Here is a 10,112-nt window from a genome sequence, read left to right on the forward strand (position 1 = left end):
ATCGCATCCTTCGGAAGAGGCATCAAACAAAAACAGTGAACGTGGCTCTGCGCCTTTGTCATATTGGCAGACGCCAGCTATCCATGATAGCGATGGACAAGCTTCTACGTATTTCTTGTAATTCATACATGCTGATAAATTGCAAATCACGAGTTACATTAGAATTCAAGTACTTTATCTCCTAAATCTGTATTTGTTTAAATAAATATTTATAACTTATTTTTAAAAATGTTTTGTTATTAAGTTGACCTTTTGGGATTTAACTGTCAATCTCCCACTAAACTTTATTATATATATGAATTAATTAATATCACTATACTAATTTATTTTAATATTAATATTCTAAACAAATCTTGGATTTCATAAATCCAAGTAAATAGAGAAATTTATTATAAGATTCTAAGAAAGAAATGTAATCACTAAAAAACTACAATAACAAATAAGAATAATGAATTTCTTAGGATTTGTTGTATCCAAAACTAACATTGATGAATGGTATTTATTTGCTGTGAAATTTCGTAGGATTTCAAATGATAATTCCAATAAATATCCATATTCTGGACAACCTTAAAAAGTTAAAAATAAGCTACTCCCACGGAACCTTCTTAGAAATATGCAGAGACATATTTATATTTAATATTTCTTTCGATTTTAAATATAAAACTCATTTTATAACGTAAACACTACAAAATAAGTTTATATTTAGAACCGAAAGAGTATTATTTTAGATTCTTAATATAAAAACTAATTAACTAATTTAAATAAATTAAAAATTAATTAAATTAATTATTAATTACTTATAGGGAAAATTCCAGAAAAGGTCCCTCGAATATATGAAATCCCAGATTGGGTCCTAGAATTTCCAAAATGACAGAAAGGGTCAGTGACCCAATCTGTCATTTGACAAATCAAGAAGAATTGACAATTTTACCCTCATTTGTATTCATTCACTACAATGATTTAAGAAATCACTATAAGGGTTTAAGCATTACTTAGATTCATGTAGCGAATAACTACTCGTTTTTTCATATTCAGGTGTCTTGTTATTAACTACAACTAATTTTGTAATCACTAAAATAATGTAAGTATTACCTAGATTCGTGTAGAGAATAACTATTCACTTTTTCATAGTCAGGCACCTTATTATTAACTACAACTAATCTTGTAATTATTAACTACAACTAATCTTGTAATCACTAGAACAGTGTAAGCGTTACCTAGATTTGTGTAGAGAATAACTACTCACTTAGTCAGGGGCAAAATTGTCAATTGGTCTTAATTTCACAAATGACAGATTGGGTCACTGACCCTTTCTGTCATTTTACAAATTCCAAGACCCAATCTGGGATTTCATATATTCGAGGGACCTTTTCTGGAATTTTCCCTTACTTATAATAAATATGTACTATCTTTATTAAAATATCCTTCTTAATCAAATTAATCTACTAAAATTTATACTACTATAAAAACTACCTTAAAAAATAATAGAGAAGGACATAAGATAAATTATGATCTTCTATTTAAGATTAGAATAAATATCAAATAAGTTTTCATATAAAATTAAGAACAAGTATATCATTAAAATGAATCATATTATTATGAAATATAAAAAGTATAATTTGTTTAACGACCGTCCTGAAAGCACAAATGTCCGCATTCCCAAACCCGGAGTACTTGTAGTTGTTTCCACAGCTAAAATCTGCAGGCCACAGATGCCTTGTTACTAATCAACTTTCTTTCTTCTACCCCTGATGTCAAGATATTATCATCTTATCACCACACACCCCATCCAATTTGAGAATGCCATATCAATTCCGCAGGTTCCTCCAAGGCAAAACAAGAATGATACGAACACTAGTGATAACAATAATATTAATATGATAGAATAACCAGGTCTGGAGAAACAATAATAATAAATTAAATGTGAACCCGTGACCATAACGCAAAGAACAAAAAGAAGAAAAGGAAAAAAAAAAAAAAACAAGAATATCACAACAATATAAGCCTCTCTGTCTCTGGATTCTAGAAGATCAAAACAAGGGTGGCCCAGGCCATTGCCAAGCATCCCAATGCCTTCTTCAAGCATCTGATGCTACCTGCTCCGCTCTGCAATAACAAAATCGAATAAATTCAGGAACTGAAATTCTGATCCTAGAATAAAAAACCACTTAATTGCTGATATTTCAAGAGTGCATGACCCATGCGTGATTTCAGTGAATTTCTGACCCACGCCAGCTCCTTCCATTCAGATTTTTTTTTTTTAATCATTAAGGATGTCACCAAGTTCAAATGAAAAAGATAAAATGAGACTTCAAATTTAGATTTAGGTTTTATCAAATAAATTAACACCCACTAGTGATCTTAATTCTTTAATCACCATCCCGAATACTCATAAGGAATTTAAAATAAGGGATTATCCCAAAACTAACATATTTAGTATAAAACAATTCAGGAAAAAATATTCATTATTCAATTCACAAAAGGACACGCCTGACCAGGACAACAGTGTGCCCTGAATCTCAACGACTGTTCACCACGCTTGAGCACGGAGCTTACCCAGGCTCAGTGGAAATGGAGTTCAAACATGAATGAGAGAACAAGATGCCCTTCCGATCATGTTTCAGACAGAAACCTCCGCTTCACTCATTATATAATGCCTAAGGGTGCGAAGTAAAATTTGGAACTAAAACCAGATGAACTACTCAGTCTATGTTCCAGATCTATTGACCATAGTACTGTTCAGCGTACTTTAGAGCAAAGCGGGAAGACATAACGGTAGATAAGGACAAATTGAGAGATCGTACCTCATCGTTCTCAGAAGAGGCTGGGCCAGGAGAGATGGCAGACTCGCTGGGTCCTGGAGCTCCTGTAGGCGGTGCAGGAGGACTCATCAATGACGGCGACGGTGCAGGTGCATTGTGCTTCTTGCTCTTCTTCTTCGATTTGCTGGGAGCCGGCGCGGGAACCTCCACAGCCGGTGATGGAGGAGAGCTCACAGGAGGAGCTGTTGGCGTCGGAGCAGGAGGAGAGCTGACTGGAACAGGAGCCGGGGGAGAGCTCACTGGGACCGGTGCAGGAGGAGTCGAGGTCGCAGGAGTAGCTGCCGGAGGTGACGATGCCGGAGATTTACTCACCGGAGCCGGCGCCGCAGCCTTCGATGGAGATGGAGCTGGCGATGCAGGTTTAGGAGATGAAGCAGGAGACGCCGATTTGGGGGAAGCAGCCGGAGCTGGCGATTTGGATTTCGATGGGGCTTCCGCTGGTGATGCAGCTGGTGTGGCAGCAGCCGGTGTTGCCGGTGACTTGGGCGGCGCAGCTGCCGGAGACTGACCTCCGACCCCGGCGACCACAATGCAGAGCAATGCGATAGACAGCACACTTTTCCGATCCATTTCCTCGAGTTGCGTGTACAAGAGAGGGAGGTACGAGCATCGAGAATAGTGGCTGATGCTAATATATAGACGATGAGGTGGTAACCTGGAAGAAGCAAGAACAAAACGGACGAGTGCAAGTTCATCAGGACCGCCAATGTAGAGTGGGTCCCACAACATATGGGTCACCACTGGCCGTTGGATCACGTATTTCTGAAGGGCCACGCACTATGATCCAAACAAAAATAACTGTAGCCTGACTGGAATGGGCCCAAACGGCCCATTAAGGGCATGTAATGAGGAAGAATCATTAGTGGGCGGACACGTCAGCTTACGCCATTTTATTTTGGCCTTCATTACCCCTCAGCACTATTTTTTTTATTTTTTTACTATACATAAATATTTTTTTATTAGAGATAATTCTATTAAAAATTTCTCTCCAATAAAAACTTAAAATTTTTTTTGATAACTATTAAAAAAAAACTTAAATTTTGATTCTTCACGTTGTTGTGAGTAACCATTCATCCGCCGTCAAAGGCAATGGCACGATCTTGTTTGTAGCTTTCTGGCGCTGATTTGGTGTTTTTCGGCCTCAGAAGCAGTTGATGTTATTGATCCAGCTGGATTTCCGAGACTGGAATGACAGTTTGATGATCCAATTGTCATCCGCCACGAGAGCAACCTCACAATAATTGCACGAAACTTGTGGGCCACTCCACCTTCCGTTTGGGGGCCCTCAATGTTGCCTTAATTACAGTGTCTTTTACCCCAAATACTTCAAAATATCCAAAACTTTAACATTGTTGGTTTCTATTTAATTATATAAATATATATGAACTTATTGTAGTCTTTCAACAACTAAATAATAAAATAAATTGTCGATCAAAAGTTTCAACTTAATAAACTTCATTAAATGTTCTTAAGTTATATAGGTAAATATCAAACATTGTAAAAATGCTAATTTTATAATTTACATTAATTGGTAGTATGATCATTCTATTTATCAAATTCTATAAGCAGCACTAGTATATACATTAACATCTTAGAAAATTTAACTGTATCATTTGAGTTAATGCCCACTCCAATTCCGTAATCCGAATTCAATTTTTTATTTAAAAAGTTTCAAAAAAAAAAAAACCTAAACAAATAGTGCTCGGCTGCTGGCCCATTCTCCTTTGAGGTTTTAAAAAATGCAAAGAAAATTACTAAATAGGAAATAGACGGTAAAAATTGCTCCATAGCAATAGGGTAAGAGACACATGTAATTTTCTCCCAATATCTATTTCAACATTTTATTTGTTTTTTTAAGCCAAAACGTAGAATCATCTGAAAAAAAGTATCAAATTTAATTCTCAATAGAAGAAGAGTGTTGGCCGTGGGTGAGAGGATATATAAAAGGAGCCGATGGACAAATGCTCAAAGCTTAAGAATTCTTTTTGTGTTATTATTATTATTAATAAAAAAATTAAATGAAGGCGAAGCTTAACCTTGTGTGGATACTTTCCTTTATACTTTGTTCATATCACGACTTTTCCTTTTTTTTTTTTTTTAATGTTTTGCCCCACAAGGCACAAGCCATACCAGAAAAGACCAACACTCACCATTTCACACGCCGTCCACAAACTTTTTTTTTTTTTAATAAAAAGGAAATTATGAAGCATTGCTTTCTTTCTTGTTTTTCTTTTTTTTTTTGATGAAACATCAGGGTATCCACCGACGGATCCGGTGACTAATCCCTTCACTGGCTTGTAGGTACCTTGATGAGTGAGACAGCTGGCCCAGGGTTTTAAAGCTTTTCCATGCCCAAAACAAGGATCGAACCCTCGACACTTGATTAAGGGAGGATGAGCCCCCACCGCTCAATCACACCCCCGGGTTCTTCTTTCTTGCTTGTTTTTCTCCCCCAACGAAAATATCATTCTGGTGGGACTGTTGTTCTTTACACCTTTACTTGGGTTATAAGGGAAGTGTAGAATCTAGAATGTGTCCTTAATGTAGCAACCCCCTCCCTTCATTTATCTTTATTCGGGACAGTAAGACCAAATTATTCCCACTCCACCTTCTTTGTTTATTTTTTTCAAACCTTTGCTTCCATCTTTTTCGTTAAGTTTTAATGTTGTTAGTCATTATTAATATGTGAAGAGATTCCTGCTTCAAGAGTAAGGAAGATGAAAACCCAAGAGTTGCTCAAGGAACCTAGAAGTTATTAAATTTTAAATAAAATTTTTTTACTAAAACATGTTGTTATTTCCAAGTCAAAACCAATTGAAGCGTAGAAAATAATCTAATTTAGAATTTAGTCATTTTCAAATTTTTTTTGTGGGATTTTCCCTTCTTAATGTAAGAGTTAGATAAATAATTTATGAGTAATAAAAAATTTAGCTAAAGTATTTATTTGTAATAAATATATATTGATTTTTCTTGTAATATCCCTTTTAATCATGTGTATTGTAATTAATATTTAATAAAAACTTTCTCATTATATACAATCAAAATAGTAGCTTTGGGGGAAAATCATAAATTTATGAGAAATAAAATGAATTGTGGTCTTATGTTTATGATTAAGGTAAATCTCTTGTCTAATTTATTATTTAGGGTAAAAAAATAATGTGTTTTTATTTCAGATGCTTCAAATGCTAGAAGTGTTAAACGATTGATGAACCTTTCATCTTGTCACAGAATCCTCAATGGGCCTCGCATAAGGCCTATCTCCACACCACTTTAAAGCGAACACGGAAAGCCACTGCAGATTACTACTTTACCCTTGGACCCCTCCCGCAAGCATAGTCCAGGAGCCTCCCAAGTTGGAAATATGCGTTTAAAGCCCATGTCATGCAATTACATCAAAGTGGACCCACACATGGAAGTTTGAAAATTGAGCCACAAATTCATAACTCATGGATATTATGGCTCTCTGTAGATTTTATGATTTAAATTGCTTGCTATTTTTGCTCCAAAAAAAAAAATTGCTTGCTATTGATATTGATATACCAAATGACTTTAAATAAACATACCGTTTGATGCAAGCAGGATCTACTCTTTCCATGGAGATGCCTGTTGAATTATAATGCTGCAGAAAAGCCTGAACTTAAAAGTTTAAACAAAAGGGCTTTCTTGAACCACGCAAAGCTGCCACTGTAGTAGAAGACCACGTGCCCACAAATCCAAGGCCGTGCACGCTTATGTCTTTCTTCATCACTACCCATGGCATCCCAATCAACCAACTCACGTCATAGAGCTTCTCCAAGTACACCCCAAATCATGCCCTCTTTGCCTCCTCTGGTTTTTATAATATGCAACTAAGATTTGAATTCTGGTGAACGCGACATCCACATTTTTATCCACATTTAGTGTCTGATATTACTTTGGATATGTTTTCTATAAGAGAGTACCTATGTTTAATTAAAATCTAGTAATTCTTCTTGTATATGATGTTTTTCATTGTCTAAGGCTCAAAGTCAAAACTCATGCAAAATCAAAATGCACTTCAGCTTTCCCCCCACTCAATTTAAATTGTGCTGAAAAGATCTTCTTACAATAGACGATTCTAGTAGCCTATAGTCAAAGTTCATTAGTGGGTAACTTCATTTTGAAAAGCAGCTGCATTTGCACATTTCATATTTGGCTCCATTTACAAACAACGGTAGCCGCATTTCCTTGAGACACGCCCACTTGTACTTGCCTTAGTATTATATTTTTGAGCGAGTCACTTTTTGAGTTGGAAACCAGATGACGAGGAAGCTTGTAAAGCTTGTCATGGAGGGGACCATATCCAGCTCTTATTAAGTACTTAATACCCAAGAGATCTAGATCAATAGCCATCATTACAACCTTGTTGGTCTTTTAGTCTGTTCTCTCTTCCCGTTTCTTTTCCAAACTAGTTGAACTTCTGGCTTTTCATGTCTTCTCGTAGAGCTCATGTCAGAATACATGTAAGTTCAGGATAGATTCCTGGTCCATCCTCCAGCTATAGGTTGTTGTTTAGAGCTTTTCTTCTTTGGGGTAAGCAAAACATGTGCTTTTTAGAGCTTTGTTTGTTCATTAGCTCATTGCTCTTTGGAAGCTAGCATAACAACCATTTTCATGGAAGCACTCTTCCTTTCATATGTTTTTTCGAGCTTTTCCTGTTCGTTTTCTTCATTCCTATCTGATTTTCCTCAGAAAGAAAAACAATGAAACTCCTTTATGGTTTTTTCAAGCTTGGATCTGTTGTTTAAAGCAATCATGGCCCCCCATGTATGGAATTTATGATACTCACCCTCTATATGTGTCGTGCAGTCCAAATTAATCCTTATTCTGTAAGTGTCTCATAGGCCCAAAGGACCCCCACAAATTTCAGCTTCTTTCAGCCAGCCATGGAATCTCCAATCCCAGAGAATTCAACCTCCAAGAGAGTTCAAAAACTGCCTCCTTCTACACCTACATGCACAAACTGTTCTTGTTTCTTCTGCAACATGTCTGAAACAGACCCTTTGGTCAGAAGAGCTAAAATCGCTCGTTGCCTCAAACAAATGCCTCTTAGGGATGACAAAGAACATGTCTTGGCCTTAAGCAGCCTTTGGAAAATCGCCATGACTAAGCCAAATGACCCAGAATTTCCATGCCTGGGCATATTCAGATGCATGGCGAAACTCATCCAGAAGGGCCTCAGAAATAAGGGTTGGCTTCTTAGTTACCAGAACATATACATCCCATATTATGCAGCGCATATCATTGGCTCTTATACCATGAACAAAGCTAAGTTTGCTGAAAAAGCAGTTAAGTCCAACGTTGTTGGGCCATTAATCGATCTCCTACGAGGTAAGATCAGTTGGGTTGAAGAGAGAGTTTCACTTCGAGCGTTGGGTCACTTGGCAAGACATGAAGCAACCTTTGAAGCTGTAGGAGAACACGAGGAAGAAATCATAGAAGTAGCCATTCACATAGCTTCCTCGTGCCTGTACGAGGTATATGATCAATTTGTTGGGTTGCAGGAATCCCAGAGATTGGAGTATCATCGGAATTTGTTAACTAGAGGGCTTGGAGGGCTGGAAGTAGAGAACAGAAAGGCAGAAGAATGGGCCAGTCAACTTCAGTGTTGGTCCTTATATCTCCTAGACTGCTTTGCATGCAAAGAAAGATCTCTCGGATTAATCTGCAAGAAAAAATTCTTGAAGGATCTGTGCACAATGTGGGGTGGGTTGGCGAACCCAAAATCTCCTTCTGGAATTGGACTTCTTCGAACTCTGTGTTATACTAAAATAGGAAGAGAAAGTATAGCAGCTGTCGAGGAAGTCGTAGAGAATCTTTGTATTGTCTCAAGATCTTCAGATGATCGACAACACTTGGCTATTGATAGTCTTCTACAACTCCTCAAAGACCCAATCACGAGGTATAAAGTAATCGAAATTGTAGCTCCAGTTCTTGCTGATTTGGTTGAACTCAAAGGAGTTCGAGGGAGATTAAAACTAGGACATCAAGCGATTGTGCAAGTTCTGTTACAAGATTATCATAAAATCAAGTACTTTGAAATAAAACTGAAGAGTGAGAAAGCCCAGAAAGCCTTAAAAGGAATATGGGATTTGAAGGTGGACAGAGTGAAGAGAGAGAGTCTAATGAGCGAGCAAGAAATCAGAGAGAGAGAGACATTGGCCTGTGTTCTGAAACAAGAAGGGAATAAGAAGTTTAGGTCAGGGAAGGTTGAAGAAGCTGTGGTGAAGTATTCAGAAGCCATTGATCTATGTCCAGTAAAAGCAAGAAAAGAGAGGACAGTGCTTTACAGTAACAGAGCTCAGTGTTATTTGGTTCTTAGAGATGCAGAGGCAGCCATTAGCGATACCACTCGAGCTCTGAGCCTGTCACACGTGGCATTTCCTCACAGTAAAAGCTTGTGGAGAAGATCACAAGCTTATGACATGAAAGGCCTCGCTAAGGAAAGCTTGATGGACTGTTTAGCGTTCATCAGGAGCCGCTTCAGGTCTCAGAAGACGAAGACGTTCAAAATCCCATACTACGCGGCTCGCATGCTTAACAAGCAGATGAACGCCACGTGGCTTTTTGCTTCAGCCAAGTCAAGGAGGAGCATCAAACACGTAGATGAACTTGACGAGTTCAAGGGCCAGTATCAGGTTGATGTAAAAACCATGAGGAAGATGACAACCAGGAAGAAAGAAGGTGAGTTTAGTTTATCTCTTGTTTCATTAATATCTATATTATATGAAAAAAGATAATAATAAACCATCAAATTAAATTCGCATATGTGATTGTGCATGACACTTATTTTTGCGATACAGATAAAAGGCCTACAACCTTAAATTTCTGTGGTTGATGGAGGAATGTTAAGTTTTATGGAACGGTTCTTTTGTTTCCTTACAGGTAGGAGAAGAAAGTCAGATAGGTCGACGACAAGAACAAATGTTACCCGACAAAGATTATGAGTGGAGAAAAGGAGAAATTAAAATTGATATATGGATACGGCATCTCAACAAATGTTTGACCCATGGAGGTACATTTTTGGACAGGGAATCTTGTAGTGTCTAGGTTGTTCTTCAGTATATAAATGTATATTTATTTAATCATAATTGAGATAAGCCGGGAATATTAGATATTTATATTATGTTTTAAATATTTATTCAATTTACCACAGGAATTAATCAATGCCTCCGTATATATTTTACTGCCTTACATACAAATTGAATTCCTTTTCTAGCGGTGGAAGATTAGCGTTGCTGACTCTGCTTATTGACGTAAAACTCATTTTAT

General features: G+C 37.1%; 2 protein-coding genes across 3 annotated transcripts; one reads left to right on the forward strand and one right to left on the reverse strand.

The window, feature by feature from the left end:
- Positions 1-1,793: 1,793 nt before the first annotated feature.
- LOC114719230 (lysine-rich arabinogalactan protein 18) lies at positions 1,794-3,435 on the reverse strand. Its single transcript, XM_028904698.1, has 2 exons — positions 2,805-3,435; positions 1,794-2,106 (listed from the first exon to the last, which is right to left on the reverse strand). The coding sequence occupies exons 1-2, from the start codon at positions 3,390-3,392 to the stop codon at positions 2,023-2,025; spliced, it is 672 nt and encodes a 223-aa protein (XP_028760531.1). The 5' UTR covers positions 3,393-3,435; the 3' UTR covers positions 1,794-2,022.
- Positions 3,436-7,188: 3,753 nt separating this feature from the next.
- Positions 7,189-9,897, forward strand: LOC114719229 (uncharacterized). 2 transcript variants are annotated; one of them, XM_028904697.1, is made up of 3 exons: positions 7,189-7,373; positions 7,685-9,524; positions 9,726-9,897. In XM_028904697.1, exons 2-3 carry the CDS (start codon positions 7,727-7,729, stop codon positions 9,785-9,787), a joined length of 1,860 nt encoding a protein of 619 aa, XP_028760530.1. In that variant the 5' UTR covers positions 7,189-7,373; positions 7,685-7,726; the 3' UTR covers positions 9,788-9,897. The 2 variants fall into 2 exon arrangements, with proteins under 2 accessions (XP_028760530.1, XP_028760529.1); XM_028904696.1 differs by having other exon boundaries at positions 7,189-7,303.
- Positions 9,898-10,112: the final 215 nt, after the last annotated feature.

This window comes from Neltuma alba, unplaced genomic scaffold (assembly GCF_004799145.2).
Source record: "Neltuma alba isolate B1F8T4 unplaced genomic scaffold, ASM479914v2 tig00011899_pilon, whole genome shotgun sequence".
NCBI lineage: Eukaryota > Viridiplantae > Streptophyta > Magnoliopsida > Fabales > Fabaceae > Neltuma > Neltuma alba.